Genomic DNA, 27,500 nt, shown 5'->3' with positions numbered 1-27,500 from the left:
CTGAGGAAAGCTGCCGAGAGTAAACAATCTCCAAGCAGCCACAGGCGCTGAGAGTGCAGCTCCTGCAACTCCCTTGTCCACCTGTATCAATAGACAAGAAAAACATGAACTGTTGATGGACCTAATTTTTGATGATGATGATGTATAAATTTGCACATCTCCAACGCAGGTCAGGGTGGATGAGTCCAATTCGTCGAACACCCAAAGGGATCATTTATCCTTTGGCATGAAGTCCAAAGCAAATATTCCAACATTGTTTTAAGTAAGTGAAAAAACTGTTTAATTAAACCAAAGGATAATTTGCCTGACACGACTGCCTACATGTTTTTTTTTATACAAGGAAATCCATCCATCCAGACCATACTCTGGACAGAGCATCAATGCTGCTGAAACAGTTTCCTGGGCTATTGGGCACAATCCTGGAAAGGTCACCACTCTGACGCAGGATACTCGAATGGCTCAATCATCCCAGCAAGATGGAACTCATTTTGCCGACCTCAGAAGGATGACAGGCCGAGTCAACCCCACCTGGTATTAATTCAACAGCCAAGCAGGGTTTGAACTCAGGACCCGAGGATCCCAAGTCCACCACCCTAACCATTAAGCCAACACCAGACATATACACGGAAATCACAGGAGGTATTGGGGCCATCATACCCATCCAATATGTAACCTTGTCAAACTGCTATACCAAAAAGCACACCATGGTATGTAGGGAATTTGTTAACAAATTGGACAATCTGACTATGCTTATACACGAACTTATCCCCCCCCACCCCACCCCCACCCACCAATGTATAAAATAAGAAAGATGACCCCTTTAGCTGAGATAAATGTTCAGTGATGATAGAGACAAAGTTAGAGCTTAACGGACGTGGCAACATGACAGATGGTTTACGGTACAATGGATTTTATCAACTAAAAGCCAATAAGAGTACATAACTGACATGGCAAGTGAAGTGCGACTGTTAGCTTTCATTAGAGCAAAAGCAAAAGAAAAGGTCAGACTCTTTTGTCAAAGCATCAGGCTAGTTTGCTCTGATGAAGTTTGCTCTGTTGTTTAACCTTATTTTTGTTTAACTTGCCCTCTGACAGAGACTAATGCTTGCCCTCATAAAGACTAGTATTCCACTGTTCAGTTTTGTGGTAGCTGTATTGTAATGTGGACTGCAGTGGACTGAAGGAAATTCCTTTGTCTAAGTGCTGCACCTGATATTCTCGGAGCCAAGACCCACAATAAGCTTGTCGGCTGCAGTCAGGTGCCGCTCCATGATCTCGGCCTCCTCCTGCAGGGTTTGTTGCTCACGCATGGCCTCGTCATAGCGCCGTCCAAGCATAGACAGCTCTTCATGCAGCAAATTCAACTCGGCATGCATCCGTTCAAGCTCGTGCTCGCTTTGCCGATAATTACGCTCCAATTGAGCAACCTGCAGGTCAACGAGTATTCACTGACATCTTAACGACATCCATAAAGAACCTACCAATCTTGAGGATCATCATCATTACAATCACCATGATCATATTTTGTTGTACACATCATCATATTTTGTCGAGGTGGAGGGTGGGGGGGGGGATTGAGTGGCAACAAACTGAAAGTGGAGTAATGGGGAAACATGCAGCACAACAAAACATGGGAATGATTGAATAAAAAAACAAAAACTAGAGAGTTCATGGAACACCTTACCCTACACAGTCTTGATAAGAAGGACATGGGAAGGGTCTTTTCAACTCTTGCTTTGCGTTTCTGAGCACAATATGTTTAAGCTGTCTTTGTGAACTTTGAATAACAGGCATGATGGGACCCATACAAAGCTGATGGGTCAAATAGAGCAGTCCAGAGCTGAACTTTCTGACAACTCCTCTCAGATAAACTGACGATTTTGGAAAGATCTTTGAGACAAAGATGCACTAAACAAACAGATATTTTGGAAGAAGTTAGCTCTGTCGTTGCACTACCTTTTTGTTTGAATATCACTGTTATTCCATCTGCAGAGTATGCGGCAAATTTGATTCCTCAAGACGGTGAAAAAATTTTGCCCAAGTACTGCGAAACTGAAGGTTTCCGGAAGTGCAAACAAAGTGATTTGTGTTCTACGGTATTCAAATATATAATTAAATTGAAACAAGATAGGTAAATGCATGTCTGAGAAATCGTTGAGGACGTGTTCGACACTGGGTTTTTTTGTACAACTAAAATGGCCACAAGTCAGCCATATTGGATCTGATGTCAAAAAAAATGAAGTGCTTATGTAAGCCATCACTCATTATCTGTGTGCCAGGTTTGAATAACATCAGAAAATGCATGTCCGAGTAATAGTTGAGGATGTGTTCAACATCGGGTTTTTTAACAAGTAAAATGGCCGCCAGTGTACCAGTCAGCCATCTTTGATCAGATCACAAAATAAAGTTAAGTGCAAGTGTTTGCCGTTGTGTACTGTGCTTGTGCTAAGTTTGAACAAAATCAGACCATGCATACTGGAAAAATGGTTGGGGACACGTTTAACTAATCAAATAGCCACCAGTCAGCCATCTTGGATCTCATCTCGGAAAAAAAAATGACATGCATATGTAAGCCATCATTCTTTATCTGTGTGCCAAGTTTGAACAACATCTTTGAATGCTTGTCCGAGAAATGGTTGAGGACGTGTTCAACATCGGGGATTTTTTTACAACTAAAATGGCCGCCAGTCGGCCATCTTGGATCTGATCTCGAAAGAAAATGACGAGGACATGTCTGCCACCATTCTTTATCTGTTTGCCAAGTTTGAACAAGATCGGTAAACACATGTTCGAGAAATGGTTGAGGACGTGTTCGACACCGGGGAGTTTTTTTACAACTAAAATGGCTGCCAGTCAGCATCTTGGATCTGATGTCGGGAAAAAATAATGTGCATATGTATACCATCACGTGTTGTCTTTGTGCCAAGTATGAATAAAATAGGTCCATATATGCCCGACATATGGATGTGATGCACGCACGCATACACATGAAAATCAAGACCAAATGCATATGCCCCCATTTCAGACCAAGTCCAATGAGGGCTAATAAAATAAAAGTTTTAAAGGCTGAAGGAGAAAAAACACAAAACAAAGCATTTAATCGAAAGTTTATCGCCATTGACACACTCTCTTTTACACCACCTTATTTAACACATTACATTAGTTATTCACATCTCTGTGTCCTTTATGACATCCCTAAAACAGTAAATTTACTGTTTGGAATGATTTTCAATTATATTTTACTGCCAGACAGACAGACTGAAGCAATTACTTTCCTGCTCTGTGTGCATGCGCGAGATTCTGAACAATTTGCCAAATTCAGAGCCGAAGTACTGCTAAATTGTAGATTAATATTCTGCAGTATTAGAAATATATAATTTAATTGAAGTTAAGTACATCCTCGATCATACAAATCGACGATAGACAGATAGAGTGAACCAATTGCTTAATGCTGCTTTGTGCTAAGTGTGTGGAGAAAAGACGAGAGAAGAGAGGTATATTTCCATTGTCACCTGCAAGTAATAGAGGTGGGTTAGGGGAAGGGTAATGAGGGTAGAAAAGATGAGTAGTTATGGAAGATTGCACGAGGTGATAGTGTACTGTCGATATGAAGTGCTGGAGGGAAAAGTAAAATTGACCTGACTTGGGAAGGTGGTTCCACAAGTGGGAGAAAAGAAGAGTGATTGTGAGTACTATGACCAGGATTTTGTTGTGGAGTGTCATGACCGACACCCACTATAAAGTAGATTACAACCAATGAGAGAAGACCATATGTCAGGTCAGGTCAGATTAGATCTGTGACTGCTACAGTGCCAAGTAAACCTGTACTAACCTGTTTAATGGTCGGTTTGTCAGCAACGAAACCGTCTCCCCCACCAAGTTTCTTGGTGAGGAGGGTGTATGATATGGACACCCAGCACAATGAAAAACAAAACCTGTCAAAGGGCGGAGAAGCTCCTTGTGAGCTGATGGCCATCCATATCTAGTGCCCAACTGTGCCTGCGGACATCCTCCTGTAGTTGGGTTACTTCTTATTATGAGGTTGGTGGCAGGATTTGCACTCCGGCCACCATAAAACCCTTCATTCCGCAAAACATACGAAAAGCACAAAAAAATCTGATAACCCACTCTGTGGGATTACCTCCTGTGCGTTGAAGTAGTGGATAGTGGTAGCGGAGGTGGTTCTAACAATCCATCCATTGGGACCACACTCTGTGCAGAGCGTTGGTGCTGCCGAAGCAGTCTCCTTGGCTATTGGACACAATCCTGGATTGGTCGCCACTCCGACATGGGAAACCAGCAAGCTGGCACTCATTTTGCCGACCTCGGAAGGATGACAGGCAGAGTCAACCCCACCTAGTATTAATTCAACAGCCGAGTGGGGTTTGACCTCAGGATCAGAGGATCCCAAGCCCACCACCCTAACCATTAAGCCAACACCAGGCATTCTAACAATGGAGATCCTGAAAGAACCAGAAGATGTGGTAGCAATTTGGGGTCCAGGAAACCACAATTGCAAGAAACTAAATAAAATCTATTGCTGAAATTAGGATGTACAGATAAAAATAATGGATTTATCAGGTAAAAGCTTAGATGAGTATGTTAAACGACATTGGAAACACCTCTAGGGAGTGCCATGCTCTGGGGAGCCTCACAAATTGGTGTGTTCCATCTGCTACCATTGCATTTGGTGGACGTCAAAGATCCCACGGAGTCCTTCCTTAAGAGTAGGTGAGCTATTGCTGGCACCCTAAACAACTTACAAATTCCTGTCCTAACCTACAGGGGCACTGCATCAGCAGCAGCCACACCCCCAGCAAATTATGCTATCTGCAGCCATGTGTTGCACATGAATGAAGAAGAAGAAGAAAAATTCTGGTAAATTAACGGAATAGCACTCCTGTATGAATGTTAATTATCCTCGATAGTTTTTGGAGGAACTTTGACGAAAATTTTGCAAATCAAGTACAGTACACGTTTTTGGAAACATAAAGACAATTGTCTGCTCCTGATACACAAACAAAACACCAAAATACCATGTCCAACATCCACAAATCTCCAAACCTTTTCCCTCTTGGGTTTGATTTTCTTGGCTACGTCGCAGTATCCCATGACGGCCTCAACAAACTTGAGCATTCCGAATCCAGCCCTGCTGATGGAAGCCATTTCTTCAAATGTAGTTCCCAGAGCCTTGAGAAAACCTGAAATGGAGAAACAGACATGTCTGCAATGGAATAGTCTCAATTTTTGATCAAAATGGCACCTCAACTGCAATGTGACATATATTGCACAAGAATCAACAATACCACATAGTGTTGCAGTTAATAAACAATCATGTTTCACGGAGCAAAATTAAATTTGGTTGATATTTGGAAACATTCTTTTTTGTGTGACGCACTGTAGTACAATCAATGTGACCAATGTAATGTTACCGCATGTACATGATTTTGAAAAAAATCTCGAATTTATGCCGTTCTGATATTACTATAAATGGCAACCGATGTTATCTTTGGATAACATGTTTGTGCGGTTTTGGAAAACAATGGACCATGTAGTTTAGACTTTAGAGCATACTTTCTGGTCTTGCACCCTCTGCCCTCTCGGTCCTTTGTCCCCACCCCCACCTCCACCCCCAGGTATCTGCAGGGAGCACGTGGTCCACCATCATCCCTTCCATTCAGTGGTCCATGTTAACAGAGTGCTGCACACGACATTTCTATGTTAAGGCCCTGTCACACCTTGACGATTTAGCCAGCGTATGCCGACGTATGAAAAATTTGTCTAAAACGCTAGCACACATCAAATACATATGGGTAAGTTTTGTATACGTTAAGAGCACGCTGGCATACGTCGTAGTACGCTGGCATACGTCGTAGTACGCCGAGCTGTTAGACAAATTTTCCATGCTTGAAATTTTTCGACGTATGCCAGCGTATGACACACATGTTTCGCATAAAGCTGGCCATAAGTTGTAGGCACATTACGCAATCATTGACACACGTCGACACACGTTACTTGTAAGTTACTCATAAGTCGAAACACGTCGAGGTAATGTTTAGCATACCCGAAACTTATTTCTAACCTATGAGTAACATGTTGTAGGCACGTTATGCGATCGTTGACACACGTTACTTGTAAGTTACTCATAAGTTAAAACACGTCAAGGTAATGGTTAGCGTCAGTGTTCCAGACTTCCTGTTTTGTTTTTTTTCTTCGGTATGACAGTGATGTTGACACTTCGATTTCTCGTGCGGTTATAAAATAATATAATTAACAGGCTGCCGCTCAACGATTTTAATCATAACCACACTAGAAATTGAAGTGTCAGTTCATCACCGTCATACCGAAGGAAAAAAAAAAAACCAGGGAGTCTGGAACACTGACGCTAACCATTACCTCGACGTGTTTCGACTTATGAGTAACTTACAAGTAACGCGTGTCGACGTGTGTCAACGATCGCGTAACATGCCTACAACTTATGGGCAGCGTATGTGGAACGTGTGTCATACGCCGAGTACGTCGAAAAATTTTCAACATGCTGAACATTTGTCGACATACTCGTCGTACTACGACGTATGCCAGCGTGCTTCAGCGTGCTATTAATGTATACAAAACTTACCCATAACATATTCGACGTGTGCCAGCGTATTCGGCAAATTTTTCATACGTCGGCATACACTGGCTAACACGTCAAGGTGTGACAGCGGCTTGACACTTCGATGTCTAGTGCGGTTATGATTTGAATCATCGAGCCGCAGCCTATTAATAGCCTACGCCACGTGATCGTCGGCGATATGCTGCCGCACGCTATGCATAAGTTAGACTATCGTTGGGCATAGGTTGTGAATGCCGACAACACGCTCAGCATTCGTTGATATAAGTTATCTATATGTTATCGAAACGTTACTTTCGGAACTGTTATAGGGAGTAGATATTACCCTATAACAGTTAGAAATGTGTAGATTAGTATGGTCCGTGTTCGGGTAATTACCAATCTTGATATATTCAGTAGGGGCATGTTAGCTTACGTCGGAAGGGTGATACGTGATAATAATTTGTCAGGGTTTAAGGTGAAGCAAATAGTACAGGCATTTTAGCAGAAATATTTGGTCAACCTCACACAAATTGCAACAAAAGCAAACTCAACAGATTTTGATTCCTGGATATGTCCTCAGTGACAGAAAAAAATGTCCTAAGGGATCCTTCAGGGGAAAAGTCCTGAAATCATGGAAATCCAATATGGCCACCACCCGGCTTCGTGGAAAATGAGAAAATTGTAAAGATTGATATTTTAATTTGTAAATATATGTTTTTCTGCATTCTAATTGTTTATAGTTATGGTCAGTATATTGATATAGAAGAATAATTATAAAAAAAAGTGAAATGTATTGAGGGTAAAATAAAAAATTATAGCTTTTTTGTCCAAAAATGTCAATATTTTTTTCCCTAAAAAATATTTTGACTTGAGAAAGTTTGTTCATATAAGAACATATGTATCCCCAGGCATACATACTATATATTTCCAGATACAGGGACATTAGTACTATCCTCTGGTGAAAGAATTAACACACAATATTAATTTGTTAGCACATGCAATATTGACAGCACATGCATATACTCGACCCTGATGTTTGTCAGTGAACATGCACGACACCACGGTGTCACTCCAGTAATCACCTTTGATCAGCCCCTCTGGTGGAAGGCCCTCATGATCATCAACTTGGAGCCTATGGGAAGTGATCTGAAAGGGATTGTCCTATGCTTGGGCGGCTTCCACGCAGAGATGAGTTTCCTCGGATGTATTGGACACCTCATGGTGTCATCCGGTCTTCAAGAACTGATGGAGTTGATATATGCCCCCAATGCAGTGATTCATATGTTTAGTGGCAAGGCTATTGCCCACGCAGTTCGCGCACACCTAATTGTTGATGCAGCCCTCAATGCCTTGCTGTTGACAAATGTGCTCAATGCGTCTCTACCATGCCTACCTGAAACATCAGACGGCAATGGGAATGAAGATCCGGACTTAGCCGAAGCAGCTGCAAGGCCGCTACATGACCAGCATACAGATCTAAGCAATAATCCAGACTTCAACGAAGTTTCTACCCTCTATGAGAAGCTGATGGCTGGGACACTGTCTGTGGAAGAAGTATGCAAGTCTGACGTCTTGAAACTAATCAAAGACCACCTTCAGAAGCATGCCGAGTCTGCAAAGATATCTTCTAGAACTTCAGCGCTCTGGGTTCAGTATATGGACATGCTAGACATTCTACACAAATACATCTGGGCAGAGCGCACTGGGAACTGGGCACTACATCTACAGGCCATCCAGGAAATGCTGCCTTACCTGGCAGCCTCGGGCCACAACCTGTATGCCAAATCTGCGAGGGTGTATCTGCAGCAGATGTCCAACCTCAACACTCAACATCCCAATGTCCAACAACGTTTTGATGCGGGGTTCCATGTGGTTCGACGAAGTGATCGCCTGTGGGCAGGTCTTTCATCTGACCTGATCATCGAACAAGTTCTGATGAGAAGTTTGAAGACCAGCAGGGGGCTCACACGAGGGCGAGGAATGACAGAGCAACAACGGCTGGTATGGCTACTATCAATGCCTGCCTGTGCAGAAATAAACCAGGCAATGCAGGAGCTCACAGGTGTGAACTACAACACCGGAGAGCAGAAGAAGGACATGACCAAGGCAAGACAATCTCGTGACTGGAAGGACACACTATCAGCTCTTCAGTATTTACAGGAACGGAATCCATTCAGTAGTGATCCACGTCTGAGGAACATTGCCACTGGAGTTCATGCACACCCCACCGTCAACGACGATACAGCACATGCTGTAGGAGCCAAAATATTGAAATCTATGGATGGGAAAACACCTGCCGAGTACACATTTAAGAGGAAAGACCAAGTTGTCACCCTCGGCATGAAGTCATCTGTCAAGATTGATGGAGTGCAAGTCCAGGTTGACCCACAACTCCTCTTCCATAGACTGACCACTGTTGCACAGACAGCAGAAGAACTGGAGTCGGCCTTCAAATATGAACTGTGCAGCTATCCACCGGCCCTCTGATTCCTCTCTTCAGCTCCGAGAAGCACACAAGCCAGTCTTTGCTGATGCCATCTGGGATCTTCTTGGATCCGATGTCCCAGCCGATATCCCCAATGATGGGCAACAGTACGTTTTGGATGGCGGGACACTTGTTCAACGCATTCAATGGTCTCGTGGATCTACATACAGAGACATATGCCACCAGTACACTGATTATGTAACAAAGAAGTATGGAGATGCCATAGTCGTGTTTGATGGTTATGAGAGTACCAACACAAAGGACATGACACACCAGAGATGGTCTAAAGGGAATGCTGGCACTACTGTGACATTTACAGCTGACATGCGTCTCACAATGAAGAAGGAACAGTTTCTTGCCAATAGGCAGAATAAACAGCGATTCATTTTTATGTTGAGTGAAGAGCTTCAGAAGAAGAACTGTGAGACACACCATGCCTCAGGGGATGCTGATCTCCTGATTGTACTGAAGGCCGTGCAGTCTGCTACTGTCACCAACACTGTGTTAGTTGGTGATGACACAGACCTCCACGTCCTCCTATGCTACCATGCAAGCTTAGAATCCCATGACCTTTCTTTTGTCCCGAGCCAAAAAAGAACACGAAGAAGCCTCGCATCTGGAACATCAAGGCTACAAAGAAAATGATTGGTTCAGACATATGCAAGCACATACTGTTTCTACATGCAGTTATTGGGTGCGACACGACATCTCGTCTTCATGGGATTGGAAAGGGAGCTTCCCTCAAAAAGTTCAAAGCAAACAACACATTCCGTGAGCAGGCCAAGGTTTTTGATAAATATCCAGCTTCCGTATGTGATGTGGCAGATGCAGGAGAAAAACATTGGTGATAATCTACAACGGAAAGTCAACTGACACCCTGGACACCCTCCGGTATCAGGGGTACTGGGACAAGGTGGCTTCGAGCTCCTCTCACGTGCAACCACAGACGTTACCACCAACATCAGAAGCAGCAAAGTATCACAGCCTGCGCGTGTATTTGCAAGTCTAAGAATGGAAGGGATGTGCAGATGAACTTCTTCCGACAGACTGGGGTTGGCAGAAGTGTGACGAGGGTTTTGTGCCACTTCAGACATCAATAGCTCCAGCTCCTGAAAAGATGTTACATGTCATTAGGTGCAACTGCCAGGCTGGATGTAGGCACCATGAGATGCACATGCAAGAAGCACAACATTGAGTGCACTCCAGCTTGTGGAAACTGCAGGGGCTCTGGCTGCACAAACACTCCTTGTGACAATGATGAGGATGATGACGACATTGTTGAGTTCTAACTTTCATACGCTTGATTTTTCTCAACATGTATAGTAAGTTTATAATGGATGTAGTTTCTGAGTTTAATGCGAATTTTCATTTCGAAACCTTCGTCAGGCAGATGTGATTGCCCCGAGTGGAATTGTGAATTTTGTCATGTTTCAATGATTTACATAATTATATTGTATTGCCATAGACTGGATTTTATTTTATGTCTTCAACGTTTCTTTTTTTTTATCCAGGAGCCAAAATCAGTATCAGCTAAATATTTTTTTTTTCGGGACAAAAAATTGACATTTTTGGACAAAAAAGCCATAATTTTTTATTTTACCCTCAATACATTTCACTTTTTTATAATTATTCTTGTATATCAATATACTGACCATAACTAGAAACAATTAGAATGCAGAAAAACATATATTTACATATTAAAATATCAATCTTTACAATTTCTCATTTTCCCCGAAGCCGGGTGGCGTCATATTGGATTTCCATGATTTCAGGACTTTCCCCCCGGAGGATCCCTTAGGACTTTTTTTTCTGTCACTGAGGACATATCCAGGAATCAAAATCTGTTGAGTTTGCTTTTGTTGCAATTTGTGGGAGGTCATCCAACATTTTGCCTGTACTAAAATGTATGTGCAGCCTCCTGTGACATCACCAGGTGGGGGCAAGGTGTGGCCTTTGAGAGAGAAGGGAGGAGTTGTGTCGCCCCTGGAGGGGAGGAGGTTGGATTGCCTAGGGAGAGGCGGGGTTGTCCAGAGAGTGAGTGGAGGAGTTTTAGGGGGTTCTGCAGACTGGAGGGAGAGTTTGTTTGGCCAGAGAGTGGGAAAGTTTTCCTCGCCTGAGAAGTGTTTCAGTTTGTCTCTCTGCTTTGTTGTCATCCCTGGTTCCTGTTCCATTCCTGCTCGCCTGTTTGTTATCCTGCCCATGTGCCTCCATTGTTCGTGCTCACCTGTTCATCGTCTTTCCTCCCTGGTTTGTCGTTCCTGCTTCGTCGCTATTCTCCTTCGACAAACACCAAGCTAAGGCCCCACCTGGTTTCCCATTTCCCATTTGTGCTCGAGTCTGGTGTTAGGCACCTTAGATTTTATGCTCTTTTATATCATAATTTATTTATCCATTACGTGTTTTATTCCCTTCTTCTCTTCCTCATCCAGCCATTATATTTTCCACCGGGTTGAATCTTCGCTGGTTATTTGTTTGGGAATAAATCCCGTGAAAAGAGCTAAGAGCCTCGTGTGCTTCTTATGATTCCTACGCACACAAATCCAAGATTATTCAAACGCAGTCTGACAGAGTTAAAAGCTGTTGAGTCCATCCAGTGGCCCATGTTAACAGACTACTGAAAACAACATTTGTTGATCAGGAGTGGGATATAGAACCGAAGGACTTCCAAATTTAAAGTGAATTGGTGTCGGGAGAGCGCAGTGGAGCAGGTTTCAAATTTAAAAGTTTTTTTTTTGAATTGTTTATGCGTATGCGGGAAGAGTACCAAACTATATTGCAGATGTGCAAGAAATGGCAGCATGCGTTCGCAACAAGGATGAAGGAGGTGAACCGGGATGGGGCCAAGCGGAGAGAAGCCTGGGGTAGAAACTTCACCCACTCCTGAGCGGCCAACCCAGGAGGTGGGCACGATGTGCTTCCAGGCCATGATAAAACAAACAATGGAGGAATTAAGAGAACAAATAATCGAAATGAGAGAACAAGGAGCACGAATGGATGAAATTATTGATAAAATGGGTGAGCGAATGGAGGATCAAATGAAGAAAAACAAATAAATTATAATCGCACAGTTTGGGGCCCAGATCAGATTGAGCAAAGACGAGTTGAAAAGCAAATTGAACGAGAAAACGTTAGTGACCACGGGGCAGCAGGTAAAATCTGAGTGGTAGGGAAACTACAAAGAGACAGGCCAATGTGAGCCTGTGTCAGTGTGAGCCCTGATTGGGAGTAACATGTTTTTGTGAATATAGGAGCTGTGAGCCATAAGCAGCTGATGGCTCATGGCAATGGAGAAAAGTTGGGAGAGCGAGAGGCTCAAGGACAGCAGTGGCTGTAGGGAGGGACAGAAAGGCCCGATATTAATGGGGTTGTTGTTATGTGCAGCCGTATTTGGGCACACGAGGCCCATGTGTGTAAATTTATTTTAAAGCAGCATTGGCAGGAATTGGTCCCCAGGCTGCAGAATTCTCACCAGGTGGGGTTAAGGGGGCTGGTGTCATGGGAAATTTCCCCCCTGGGATATTGGGTTGTGCGTGACAGCTGGGGAGCTGTACTGGCAGGATTTGGACATGGGGTCCGGCCACGTTTATGGTATATCCCAGGCCCCATGGGGAGTCTGGTGGAGTGTAGCGTCGCCTGTCCATCTGGGTGCTGTCCGAGCGAGTGTCTCTGGTTGGTGGGATCACAGACCCTGGAGGGGGTTGAGACTTCCAGAGGACCGAGGTGTGTTTTTTTCTGGGCACCTATCATGGTTTTATACCATGAGGACCATTAGGGGGAAGTGTTACGGGTCATGGGACCTGTGTGGCCTCGCAGTAAGCAACTGGTTGTGTCTGAAATTGGGGGATTGTCAGAGGGCTGTCTGATTTGGGTGACCAACGGGTATGGAGACCCTTGGCTACCGAGGGAGAGGCCAAGAGTGGCTGAGGCCAGAAGAGCCTATGCTGTGGAGACCTTCCCCAGCAGGACGAACTGGAGACTTTGAAGGAGGTGGGCTTTGTTGAGGGTTAACAGGGGTAGAAAATACCATTGTTGTGTATGGGTGATGACCTGAGCTGTCTTGAAGCACTGGAGGGAAGAATGAGATTGAAGAGACTGAGGAAGTTGATTCTACAGGTGAGAACATAGGAATGAATGAGTGGAGGTGAGAAGTGAATCTGGATTTCTTGCGATTTACCATTTTTGGGGAGGTTATTGACAGACCACATGTGCCCGGCAGAAACCTGAGCCAATGCACAGAAAGAGCAGAGGGTGCAAACCAGAAAGGAGGCGGTTGAAGACAGAGACCAACGACCTGTCTGCAATATGAAAGTGATAGGCCCAGAGGCTCAGCTTCATCGTGGGACATTCCACGACTATAAGCCAACATCATTTACAGCACAAGGATGGCAGCTTATAGTCACAGGCTAGACAGGTCTAACATGTGTCCACGGACTCCTCTCAATCGATGTACTGATACTCATTATCTTGCTTGCTTTTTGCCTCACTATCATTGACCTTTTTATTTCATGCAAACTCGAGGGTCATAGAAGAGTGAGGCGACAGAAGGGAAAAAAGAAAATCACTGATAAGTGGAGCAGTGGGGTGACCAGCTCAGGGAATGAAGAAACAGAAAAAGAAGAAAGGGAAGAAACACGCTCACAGATCTGACTACTGAAGCCTGTAAGAGCATTAACTGATATCTACCTACCTACCTACCTACAAGTGGCAAACCCTTTAACTGCAGCGTTAATAGTAGTTCCAAATATTTCTTTCCTGTTAACATTATGATTTCCCTTGCTTTTCCTTTGTATTACTGGCATGTGATTTTTGAACATTCTTCACATGTAAATCACTTGCAATGTTGATTTAGGTGGCATATGCTTTTCGACCATGGCCTGGAAGTATCTAGAACGTGGCAAAGGGATGTTCATGATGTGGTGTGGAAAAGGACCTCGAACAGTTTTTGTTTGGTTGATGGTGATGGCATCGCAGTCCATGTCCATGAGCGAGCGGAGAAAGTTTGCCTCGGACATCATTCCTTTGGCAGATTTCCAGTTGATGTCTTTGTAGCCACGCATGACCAAGATGCACTTGCACACTACTTGCACTTGCTTGGGTGGCTTTGCGAATGAGCTGTCAGGTAGCAAAGAAAACAAAGAAATGTAAAACGTGGGGCAATGCACACAACTAGTGCAAGTACCAAAGACATGTACTGGGCCAAAGCCAAGATACCGACCGTATTTCAGTGACGTCGGACTTTTCCAAATCGCGCAGAGCAATTCGGGCAGCCTCCAAAGCAGGCAAAGCCTCGGTTAATGCCTCTTCCGCTTCCTTCTTTTCGTGGGCAATTACTGCATTTTGTTCTTTGATTTCCTGGGACTTCTCCAATGCCAGCTCTTTTTTCTGGTTGGCTGGAAAGGAAAATTTCACAATCACACTCATAAGATGATCTGCCAAATGGACATACAAGACATACAACCTCAGGGAAATAATATTTAATAATCCTGAATGATAATTATCAAGAAGAGAAGACACCTGTTATCGTGTTGGCTGTAATTTCCTGAAGCAGAGTCGCGCAGGCCACTGACTTTATGGCCAAGATTTCCTTTTGCTTGGCCAACTTTTTATTTTGCTCTCGCAGTTGTACACTTGCCTCCTGCAACTTTTCCAGCCCGTCTTCGAGCCGTCGGCATTGGGCTGGAAAGATGAGCAGGGATATGCTTGTGAAGGCTGGTTGATACATTTGATTATTTGATTTCATGAACTACTACAAGAACTTGCTCACAGACAAGAAATCTGTATCACAACAGGCTTATGCTTAGTGGTGTCAAATGTCCCCAATCTCCAGGTTTTGTAACAGTCATACCCAGGATGTACTGGTTCTTCTGCTCTAGCAGGTGCAGATAGCAGTTCACAAAATCAAGGTAGTTTTTGGGTGTGACGTAGTTTGGTCGTCGCAGCTTCTGCAGAAACTGTTGGCTGTAGTCATCTACAGATTGATGCACCATAACCATGTGGTCCACCACTGCCAGCAGGTGCTTCTCAGGGATCATGGCATTGCTACCTTCAGGAGGACAGCAAGCCATACATTAAGTGTCAGAAAATTGCATTTTCGAAACTCAAGATAACCAACCACAAGGAGGGATGGGTGGGGCGTGGGAGGACATGAACATCACAAACATGTGATTATTGTACTTTTAATATTTATCATTATAAACAGCTATTATAATTATGATTTATCAGCATCAATCATGTACACCTTGATACCGAGTTGGCCCAAGAACAGTGGTAAAGAAATAAAAAGTTTGCACACCTGTTACAAAAAAGTGGATCTTGCCGAAGGAAGCATGATGCATTGCTTCAAAATGATATCCGATCTTCTATAATTCTTATTATCTTGCTGCGTCTGAACTTAAAACATGTTGCTGCATTTGAGCATGGGGAGTAACTGCTGAAATCTGTCTGTCTGATTTCTTCCCGACATCTTTGTTCTTTGTTCCTTTCACACTTTTTTCTACTTTTTACACAGTTCTCTTAATTTATTCTAATTCTTGCTTTTTCTACTCTTTCATCTCTTTTCTTCTCTTTCGTTATCTATCTCTCCAAGAAGAAGTGAATTCTTACAGAAAATTTTCTGTAAGACCCACTTAGCTGTACATGGATGGGTTTGAGGGTAGTGGAGTTGCAGCTGAAACCCGAATCCTATCCAAGGTTCCTCCTGATGACTCCATCTTTGCTCTTTACTTCTTTGGGGTCTTTCTTGATCTTCCGTTTCATTATGTTTGTCCCATTTTCTGATGCTGTGTGGCCTGTGCTTCCCGACTGACAAACCTCTGGCAGCTTGTAAATGTTGCTGCATTTGAGCCTGGGGAGTAACTGCTGAAATTTGTCTGTCTGGGTTCTTACCGACATCATTGTTCTTTGTTCCTTTCACACTTCTTTGTACTTTTTCACAGTGCCCTTTATTCTTTCTAATTCTTGCTGTTTCTACTCTTTCATCTCTTTTACTCTATTCCTCTCTTTTGTTATCTATCTCTCAAAGGAGAAGTGAATTCTTGCATATTTTTTTCTGCAAGGCCCCACTTGGCTGCACCTGGATGGATTTGAGAGTAGTGGAGTAGCGGCTGAAACCCGAATCCTATCCAGGTTCCTCCTGATGACTGCATCTTTCCTCTTTACTTCTTATCATGATTTTCCACTGGCTTGCCTGCGATAACAGTTCCATTATCGGCCGCAGTGCTTCATCATGGAGACAGTCAGTTCTATGCTTTTCATAAGGGGTGGACACGCTTTTATCCACCACTGGAAGTGTATGAAGCCATGCTACTCAAAGCAGTCACATACCGGTACCAGCACAATGGCCGTTTAGGTGTTAGTATGCATTTCTAATGGTACTGGTTGTACTGCCATCATTAAGCATCCAATCATTATTTTCATATAAAAGCTGATGGCTGTCAATGTTCATGCTATGAGATAAGAGTTTCTTAATAATGGTAGCCAAATATCTGATAAATCATTCTACCACCTCCATCAGCCTGAATTAAGTGTTGGGCTGAGGTATTCACTAGGCTCTAAAATTACATTGTTTTCCACCAGACACTAACTTCTCCATGTGTTACCTTTGATACATTGTCCTGGTTACCCCACGCATGGAAAGCATAAAGCAGCGTTAAGCAATTGGTTCATTCTGTTTTTTCTGTCTGTCCTGTCTACAAACTTCATTTTATGATCGAGGAACAACTTGATTTCAATTGAATATTATATTTTGAACAAGAATTGGAACATGAATCTGAAAACGAACCTGCAGTTTAGCACTACTTTGGTTCTGAATTTGTCCCAATTGCGCATGCGCAAAGAGGAGTGAGATAATATTTTTACTCTGTCTTCCTGTCTGGTAAATCATTCCCAACAGGAAGCTTACAGTTTTAAGGACATCACAAAGGACACAAACAATAGGCACAAAAAACGAACACAACGTGTTAAATAAGGTGGTGTAAAAGACACTGCAATGTAAAAGACTGCATCAACGAAGGTGAACATCTGGAAATTTTTTTTCTCTACAACCTTCAAAATATTTATTTTATCTCAATTGAATTATATACTTGAACACTGTGGAACACAAATCGCCTTATTGGCATTTTCAAAAACCTTTCGTTTTGCAGTAGCCTATTTGGACAAAATATTATGACATTTTACATCATCATGGCCAATCAAACTTGCTGCTCACAGACCCTGCCCATGCCCTTGTTTCTCAAGAATGTGGCAGGTTACGGTGTTCAATGAACTCTGTAGTTGATTGATGCATGTGATCATAATCACTGTTGAACATCTTTGGCTTCTTATAGTAACCTGATCTTTTGGCAATCCCTTCCATGGGGAATTCCTTCAAGGATACATGAACTCACACTCTGTTCACTGCAAGGTTATTTATTAGACCATTGTGTTTATGAGAGAGAGTGAGAGTAAAAAACATTTCTCTTCTTTTCAAAATGGCTCAGTCATAACATGATTTATATTCTGGTGACATCAGAAAAAGTATCCATTGCTAGGAAAGGTTAGTGTCTGGAGGCAACATAGAAAATAACTAACATCTGTGCTGAGGCCAACAGGATAGCTCAGAGGGTGCATACTCACATTTAAGCTGTCTAATCTGGGTTTCATTACTGGCGCGACTCTAAAGTGTCACGTGGTGCTTTATAAGCATGGTGTTGCATCAAAAATTACACCATCCATTGGATGGAACATCTGGACGGGTGTCCCATCTCCTGGAATTAGCTGGTGGACATTAAAGCTCTTGCAGTGTCTTTCACGAGGAGTAGGCGAGTTATCGCCAGCACAATCCCCCCAACACCCACCCCTCTCCGGCACCTCTACATGCCACTGACACTGAAACACCAGGTAACCCTTTATAACTTACCAGTAACCCAACATGGCCCATACACAGCACAGGAGTGAATAGTCGTTGAATTAGTGTGACATGACCTCACAAGCTTATGCCGAGTGAAATATATCGTCACGTCAGAGGGGTTTGGTCTGCTAATGCGGGTGCTCTGAGCCAAAACCTCCGCGAACAACCAAAGCAATGTTGAATTCACTATCCTGCTTTGAGAACTAGAGTTCATAGAACATGTTACCCCACACAATGTTCAGATATATACTTCAATTTAAATAAAATAATGATTTCAACGATCGTTTTAAAAAAGGTCTGGACGTTTAGCGTTATTGAAGCAGTCTTATATACGACCCTTTTTTAAATTGTCCAAGTACAGTAAACCCTTAAATATCGTGGGGGTTACATTTCTGGAAAATGCCACGATATTCAAACCCACGATAGTTAAAACCCATTTTGTATGGAAATAAGGGGTTACGTTCCTGGGCTTTCAGAAAACATAGAGGAAGGTTGGGGGAGGGGAGCAGTCAAAAATAAACACATCATAATTGTAATAAACATGTAAAATAAATATAAATCAGCATTGCGATGAAGTGTCCTGCTGCATTGAAGAAGATTAAACATTCGAAATTAGATTAAACTCGGCCTTTCGCTTCTGTCATTTGTCTAAAGCCCCCACCCCTCTCTCTTCCTCTGTCTCTGTCTCTGTCTCTGTCTCTGTCTCTCTTGTACCATATTTTTCACAGAGCATCAGTACCACCGACACAGCTTCCTGAGCAAGGGTTATATTGGAAGGTTTGCCATTGCCATCCCAGCAGTAGTTGGGGCAAGAATTTCGAACATGTTCATGGTGCTGGCAATAGCTTGCATACTCTTCAGAAAGGACACCATGGGGCCCTAAACATCCACCAACTAATGCCAGCAGAAGGGACACCCAGTTTAACATTCATATCCGAGGAATGGCACACACATTGATAAATCACCCTGCCTGTGATACACCGGGATGACAGTTTATAGCCGGGACTGGATTCAAACCCAGGCAAGATGGCTTAGGGGTGAGTCTGCAATCCTCTCGCCCATCCTGCCTGCCCCAAAGCAAAGCCCCTACCTTTCCTCCCCAATTACATAATCTCTTAAATCGTTTTGTTATGGAAGCCATTGATGTATTTCTTTTATAAATCGTTCTGCAGCACCTAAACCAACAAATAAACAAAATAAATGGAGTCTCACCTGGCCAAGCTTATCCAAAACCTTCACTTTCTGAGTCAAACACATCACCATCCTCGACTTTTTTTAATTTGGTTCACCACTAGCAAACGTTTTCCTCTTGGCAGCCAAGGATAAAAATCACTCAGGGCATTAATAACCGAAAACAAAGGAATTCATTACGATTCCACCAAACGCAGTGTTGACGCAGAAATAGGTAAAGTAGTACAGTAGGTACAGTACTGTACCTGCTGCATGTGTCAGTTACCACCTGCACCGCAGCAGCCCCACTGAATTACAATAATATGCATAAAATAAAATTGTATGTGTAAAATCAAAACTGTGAACAATAATCACTTTTCTACATCGTTTTACACTTCAGCGTCATTATTAATGGTACACAAGAAACAACAAAAGAAGCTCGTGGTTGTGAGATAACCCTCACAACTCAGCTCAAAAACTGTGATTGGTCGACATTAAACCCCGCGATAACTAAATTGGTACATAAGAGGTTCCTGCGGTTGGTGAAAACCAAAGATATATTCAAACCTGTGATATTTAAGGGTTTACTGCACTGCAAAACTGGACGTTCTTGGAAGTGATAAGAATGCGATTTGTGTTCAACAGTGTTCAGGTATATAATTCAATTTGAATTAAATAAAGATTGCAAAAGTCATACAAATCAATTACTTGCGGAAGTTTACCGCTGTTGATGCAGTGTCTTTTACACCATCTTATCTAACACATTTAATTAGTTCTTCTTGCCTGTTTGTGTCCTTTATAGCATCCTTAAAAACAGTAAGTTTCCTGTTTGGAATGATTTTCAGTTTTGTTTGACTGCCAGACAGGCAGAGATGGAATTGTGATCGGTACAAATTCAGTCAAAGTACTGCTAAACGGCAGATTTGTCTTCAGATTCATGTCCCGATTTGTGTTCAAAATATAACATTAAATTTAAATTAAGTTGTTCCTGAATCATAAACTGAAGCTTGTGGACAGACAGATGGACTGATGAAAGGATGGACGGACATGAACCAATTGCTGAACCCCGCTTTTCACTTTGCATGCATGGGACAACTACTATTAGTATTTACGATCCCCTAAGAGTGGCTCAAATGCAAGCTGAAAAACTTGTTCTGACAGGAAGGTAAAAAAAACAGGAAGACATTCCTTAAGGCCCAGTCACAACTTGACGTTTTAGCCAGCGATGGCAACGTATTAAAATTTATGTAAAATGCTGGCTTACGTTGAACTTTTGATGTTTTTTTTTTAAAGATTCGGACGTATTCATAGCGACTTGGTCTTATGTATAACGCATTAGTAACGGACACAGAACGTTTCGTTGTGTTATAGATAACTTATACCAACGAATGCTGAACCTGTTGGCGGCCTACACAACCTATGCCCAACGATAGTCTAAAGGCCCGGTCACACCTTGACGTTTTAGCCAACGTATGCCGATTTTTGAATTTTTTTTCTAAAACGCTGGCACACGTTGAATACGTTATGGGTAAGTTTTGATAACATTGAGAGCACGCTGGCATACGTCGTAGTACGTTGCCATACGTCGTTGTACGTTGGCTTTAAACGTTGTACTTTTCGGTTGTCCTCAAATTTTTTCATGCTTGAAATTTCACGACGTATGCCGGCGTATGACTCACACGTTCCGCTACGCTGGCCACAAGTTGTATGCACGGTCTGCGATCGTTGACAGACGTCAACACATGCTACTTGTAAGTTAATCATAAGTTGAGACACGCCGAGGTAGTGTTTAGAGTACCCGAAACTTATTTCCTACCTATGATTAACGTGTTGTTGGCACGTTACGCGATCGTTGCCACACATCGACAGACGTTACTTTTAATTTACTCATAGGCTGAAAGACGTCGGTATAATGGATCGTCCTTGCGTCAGCGTCCACGGCCACGGCCAGGACACTTATTTGCAGCATTCTTCAAACTTTTCTTCGGCATGACGAGGATGTTCACACTTCGATGTCTAGCTTGGCTATGATTCCAATTGTCCATCGGCAGCGTCTATTTAAAATAGTCGAGTTTGAGCGTTTTAACACGTTCAGAAGAAACGTTTCAAATTTCCAAACCCCAGCGTCAAAAAAAAAAACCAAAAAAAAAAAACAAAGGCGAGTGACAGCAATTTAAATCGTTCATTGTAAACAATGAAACTAGCTGAGTGGTACCGTTTAAAAGTCGTTGAGTGTAAAAAAAATCCAATTGTTGAGCGCAAGCGTCTACTTTCAATAGTGGAGATGCAGCCATTTAAATCGTTGAGTGGCAGCCTATGAACCTACCCGTGGACACGCGGACGCAAGGACGATCCATCATAACCCACACCCTCCCCCTCACACCCACCTACTACTGCCAACATGAACAAACTACGACTAATACTAATACTAATAGTAATACTGATACTGATACTGTTACTGCTGACATGGACATCGACTCAAAAAGGACTCGAAAACACTGTTGGGTTCCCCTTTTATTAACACCATTTTTATAAACCAATTCCCAAAACCGCTGGGAACACGTCTTTATATGGCAGTTGTAACCTAGAAACACGTTCATTTTTTTTTTTTTGTCGACCGGAAGACGTCATTGGAATACGTCTACATACGTCGATGTGTGTTGGGGCTACGTAAAGAATTGGTTCAAAGCACGTCAAACATCAGTTAGAAATAAGTTTCGCGTAAAAAAAGACATTACCGCGACGTGTTTCGACTTATGAGTAGCTTATAAGTAGCCTTTGTGGACGTGTGTAAGCGTCCACATATCGTGTGTAAAACTTATCCCCATCGCATGCGAACGTGTGTCATACGCCGAGTACGAGTACACTTTTTGTTACGTCGGCATACGCTGGCAAGATCGCCAAGGTGTGACCGCGATTTTGACCCTTCCATTTCTACGGCAGTTATGATTCGAATCGTTGTGCATCAGCCTTTTAATAGGCTACGCCACGACATCGTCGGCGATGCGTGCAATGCGCTATGCCTAAGTTAGACTATCGTTGGGCATCGGTTGTGTAGGCCGACAACAGGTTCAGCATTCGTTGGTATAAGTTATCTATAACACAACGAAACGTTCTGTGTAGTTACCAATGCGTTATACATAAGACCAAGTCGCTATGAATACGTCCGAATCTTTTAAAAAAACATCAAAAGTTCAACGTAAGCCAGCGTTTTACATACATTTTAATACGTTGCCATCGCTGGCTAAAACGTCAAGGTGTGACCGGGCCTTAACTTAGGCATAGCGCGTTGCACGCATCGCCGACGATGTCGTGATGTAGCCTATTAAAAGGCTGACGCACAACGATTCGAATCATAACTGACGTAGAAATGGAAGTGTCAACATCGCAGTCACACCTTGGCGATCTTGCCAGCGTATGCCGACCAAAGAAAAATGTGTCTAAAACGTTGGGGCACGTCAAATACGGTATGAGTAAGTTTGGTATACGTGAGTAGAACGCTAAAGTACACTATCATACGTCGTAGTAAGTAGAGTACATCAAGAAATTTTAAACATGTTCAAAATTTTACGACGTACTCGGCGTATGACACACGTTCCGCATGCGATGGGGATAAGTTGTACACACGATATGCGGACGCTTACACACGTCCACAAAGGCTACTTATAAGCTACTCATAAGTCGAAACACGTCGTGGTAATGTCTTTTTTACGCGAAACTTATTTCTAACTTATGTTTGACGTGCTTTGAACCAATTCTTTACGTAGTCCCAACACACATTGATGTATGTAGACGTATTCCAATGACGTCTTCTGGTCGACAAAAAAAATAAATGAACGTGTTTCTAACTTACAACTGCCATATAAAGACGTGTTCCCAGCGATTTTGGGAATTGGTATATAAAAATGGTGTTCATAAAAGGGGAACCCAACAGTGTTTTCGAGTCCTTTTTGAGTCGATGTCCATGTCAGCAGTATCAGTATCAGTATCAGTATTAGTAGTAGTTTGTTCATGTTGGCAGTAGTAGGTGAGTGTGAGGGGGAGGGTGTGGGTTATGATGGATCGTCCTTGCGTCCGCGTGTCCACGGGTAGGAGACATCTTTGCACCATTGTTCGAAGTTCTTCGCGGCTAATTTTTTATGGGGCTTTTTCAACAATGAGCTATGTCTTGTTTTTACGATTTAAGTCTATTCATAACGGGTTGGACAAATGCACAATGAACTAATAATGTGCATAGAGCGCTTCGATAACTTATAGATATGGTATACCAACGAATAATTATCGTGTAGCCGGCGTTCACAAACTATGCCCAACGATAGCCTAACTTATCCATGTCGTGCGGCAGTTTATCTTTGCCGTGACGTGGGGTTTGCTATTCATAGGCTGCCACTCAACGATTTAAATGGCTGCATCTCCACTATTGAAAGTAGACGCTTGCGCTCAACAATTGGATTTTTTTTTACACTCAACGACTTTTAAATGGTACCACTCAGCTATTTTCATTGTTTACAATGAACGATTTAAATTGCTGTCACTCGCCTTTGTTTTTTGACGCTGGCGCTCGGAAATTTTAATCGTTTCTATTGAACGTGCTAAATCACTCAAACTCCACGATTGAAAGTAGACGCTTGCGCTCAACAATTGGATTTTTTTACACTCAACGACTTTTAAACGGTACCACTCAACTATTTTCATTGTTTACAATGAACGATTTAAATTGCTGTCACTCGCCTTTGTTTTTTTGACGCTGGGGTTTGGAAATTTGAAGCGTTTCTTCTGAACGTGTTAAAACGCTCAAACTCGACTATTTTAAATAGATGCTGCCGATGGACAATTGGAATCATAGCCAAGCTAGACATCGAAGTGTGAACATCCTCGTCATGCTGAAGAAAAGTTAGAAGAATGCTGCAAATAAGTGTCCTGGCCGTGGCCATGGATGCTGACGCAAGGACGATCCATTATACCGACGTCTTTCAGCCTATGAGTAACTTAAAAGTAACGTCTGTCGACGTGTGGCAACGATCGCATAACGTGCCAATAACACGTTAATCATTGGTTAGAAATAAGTTTCGGGTACGCTAAACATTACCTCGGCATGTCTCAACTTATGATTAACTTACAAGTAGCATGTGTTGACGTCTGTCAACGATCGCAGACCGTGCATACAACTTGTGGCCAGCGTAGCGGAACGTGCGAGTCATACGCCGGCATACGTCTTGAAATTTCAAGCATGCAAAAATTTGAGGACAACCGAAAAGTACAGTTTAAAGCCAGCGTACAACGACGTATGGCAGTGTTTTTCAGCGTGCTCTCAATGTTATCAAAACTTACCCATAACGTATTCAACGTGTGCCAGCGTTTTAGAAAAAAAATTTCAAAAATCGGCATACGTTGGCTAAAACGTCAAGGTGTGACTGGGCCTTTAGCAAATAAATGCTTTATTATGAAGGATATGGGGGATAAGGAAGGACAGGAAGATCAATAAATAACAGAACAGATATGGTGGTCGGCATACACGGGTAGGGATAGGAGGGAAGGCAAACAAACTTCTGTACAAGAACAACTATTCTCCGCTGTGGTACAAAAAATACCGAATCCAAACAGATAATGGGAATATCAGCCAAGAACTCACAAAAGTGTTCTGCCCCTCTTCAGGGCTGCACGGCTAACTATGCTGCCCTAGCCTGCTATCTTCTGGCCAAACGGCCCATGTTGTTTCCATTAAAGTGTGCAAAGTGCTTTCTGGGGCCTTTATGCCCACAAGTCCTCCACCTGGCCTCACGTGTGGAGGAGGTTTTACACAACACAACCTTACGCTACTCCGCTCTAATGTTTACAATCACCACTTCATCCATGCACATTTTACCATACCTCTGACAGATATCTAATACAGGAGTAATTATAATCAAATAACTGACCAAACACAGCAATGGAGCATCAGGAAACCAAATAGAAAAATATGGAGTCATCAGGAGAAACCTGGTTAGGATTCAGATTTCGACTGCTACTCCTGTGCCTTCGAACCCATCCAAGCACAGCCAGGTAAGCCATACAAAAACTATTTGGAAGAGTTCACCCCTCTCTCGACAAAGAAAATGAAAGAGGAGATAATGGAAGAGAAGAAGAAATCACGTATACAAACACACACACACACACACACACACACACACACACACACACACACACACACACACACACACACACACACACACACACACACACACACACACACACACACACACACACACACACACACACACACACATTATCCAGAAATACGTCACTGTTTCTCTTACCTTACCATCAATATAACAACATGTAGAAGAGAATGTTTTAGCTAAGCCAAACTTCTTTGGCATCAACTTCTGCAAAAATGAAAACTCCCAATAAACAGAAATAGAATCAACAAGAAAAAGAGCAATCAGAGATTGCAGACCCTTGCCAGGACTTGTTTTGTGTGGTATTTGTGTCGTTTTGTGTTTGTGTACTGATGTGTTACCGAGATTCAAAAAAAAAAAATGGCTGCTAGACCATGTGTCCGGTCAGGTTTAAATTTAAAACATATATTACCTATTATATCACTACTAGATCATAACTGTGAAGTTTAACATCGATTGATGAAGCAGTTCAAGAGAATTTTTTTTTTAAGATTTTCGGGTAAATTCAACATGGCTGCCAAACAATGTGACCGATGACATCATATTTGTGAATGTTTTGTTCCTCATGGATAGGGGGTCATACGTGTAAAGTTTTGCCTCGACCTGTTCAGCCATTTCAGAGAAGATTTTTGAAGGTAAAAAAAACAAAAACAATATAGCTGCAGAATCACATGACCGATTATGTCATCATTTTTTTTTTCTGTGGACCAATTTTATCCTTATTGCGATACTTGTTCTCACAGGCAGGTATTAATAACCTGATCAAGCTTAATAACCCACAAAGATTTTTCATACTGATCAGATGTAGCGTTCTACATATGCAATTATGACGTCATAACGAAGATACCTATGGCGTCATAAAAAATCACACTTATTCCCCATGAGTACTTGCCATGAGGCAAGTTTCAATTTTTTCCTTGGTGCGGTTTCAGATATAAAGAGGTCCAAAGTTTTTCCATATTTCCAACATGGCTGCCACACCACGTGATCTATGACATCATAATTATAATTAGAACATTCTACATGAGTAGTCACTCCTTGGTGAAAATTTCATCTCAATCTGACAAGCGGTTGTGGAGAAAAACACCAATGTTTTGTGCAGACAAACAAGCAGACAAACGGACCCAAATGCAATACCCTCTCCTCCAACAAGGGTAACAATAGAAGATCTAATACAACTCCATGGCCGAGTCACTCAAACACATGGTCCATACTCGTCTTACCACATTATAGCTATGGACCCACCTCCTCCCTTCCATGTAGTAATATCAAGGTTAAGAGAGTGCCATGTGCATTGTGACCATCAATGAAATCACAGTCATTGTGGTGCTGTGATTAGAGGGGGAAAAAAATCACATTACCTACCCAGGAAAGAATCGGCTACAGCATTCAAGGCTTGAGCTGGCCATGGCAGGAACCAGTCAATCCCAGTGTTGTTCACCAATCCTACAGGAAAAACTCAATGAATAATTCTCATCAAAAGCACCAAACTGACAACCATCAAAGATCAGCAACCAAGGTAAAAACGTGATATTTCACAACAATTGCAAGATAAAATGGCATTTTATACATTAACATACATATTTCTACCTCGTGCTGTCCCATTAAATTTGCACTTTGCATGACCAGAATGGGATTTAAGGGTTTATTAAACATGCACATTCTCACATGCCAAAGTGAAGATGCTGAATTAAATGCAGTTATCATTTCACCAGGAGGCTTGGTAACCAGATATTAATTTATGACAAGGTGCACTATACTAAAAAAAATAGTCGGGATGACTGCAAGCAAATTAAGTAAGCAAAAGAGCAATCAGAGATTGCTGACCATCGCCAGGACTTCTTTTGAGTGGTGTATTTAAGTCGGTTTTAGGGTAAATCCAACATGGCTGCCAAACCATATGACCTATGACATCATATGTGTGAACATGTTGTTCCTCATGGATAGGCCGGATTATGTGCAAAATTTCGCCTTGATCTGTTTACCCACTTCAGAGAAGATTTTTGAAGGTTTTAAAAGTTTTTTTTTTAAACAATATGGCTGCCGAATCACATGACCGGTGACGTCATCAAATCTATTTCTGTGGATCATTTTATCCCGAGATTATTCCCCAAAATTTTCTTACTGATCAGATGTAGCATTCTACATATGAAATTTCGACGTCATAACAAAGGCACCTATGACATCATAACAAAAATCACTTAT

The 27,500-nt window shown here is 42.4% G+C and overlaps 1 protein-coding gene across 6 annotated transcripts in view; it reads right to left on the bottom strand.

The window, feature by feature from the left end:
• DNAH10 (dynein axonemal heavy chain 10) overlaps positions 1 to 27,500 on the bottom strand; it is a 494,970-nt gene that overhangs the window by 110,029 nt on the left and 357,441 nt on the right. For all 6 annotated transcript variants that reach the window (XM_085898117.1, XM_085898134.1, XM_085898126.1 and 3 more), the window contains 8 exons: positions 26,661 to 26,741; positions 14,926 to 15,123; positions 14,595 to 14,756; positions 14,296 to 14,470; positions 14,011 to 14,192; positions 5,065 to 5,201; positions 1,210 to 1,427; positions 1 to 81 (listed from right to left, as the gene is read on the bottom strand). The exon at positions 1 to 81 is cut by the window's left edge and continues 141 nt beyond it. In XM_085898117.1, coding sequence (XP_085754243.1) covers positions 1 to 81; positions 1,210 to 1,427; positions 5,065 to 5,201; positions 14,011 to 14,192; positions 14,296 to 14,470; positions 14,595 to 14,756; positions 14,926 to 15,123; positions 26,661 to 26,741 — 1,234 coding nt within the window. The remainder of the gene's footprint in view (positions 82 to 1,209; positions 1,428 to 5,064; positions 5,202 to 14,010; positions 14,193 to 14,295; positions 14,471 to 14,594; positions 14,757 to 14,925; positions 15,124 to 26,660; positions 26,742 to 27,500) is intronic.

The sequence above is a fragment of the Eptatretus burgeri genome, chromosome 1, assembly GCF_056783735.1.
Source record: "Eptatretus burgeri isolate ZD-2024b chromosome 1, Ebu_testis_v1, whole genome shotgun sequence".
Lineage (NCBI taxonomy): Eukaryota > Metazoa > Chordata > Myxini > Myxiniformes > Myxinidae > Eptatretus > Eptatretus burgeri.
Note: the sequence above shows the minus strand (reverse complement) of the source record. Positions and strands in the feature narration are given on the sequence as shown.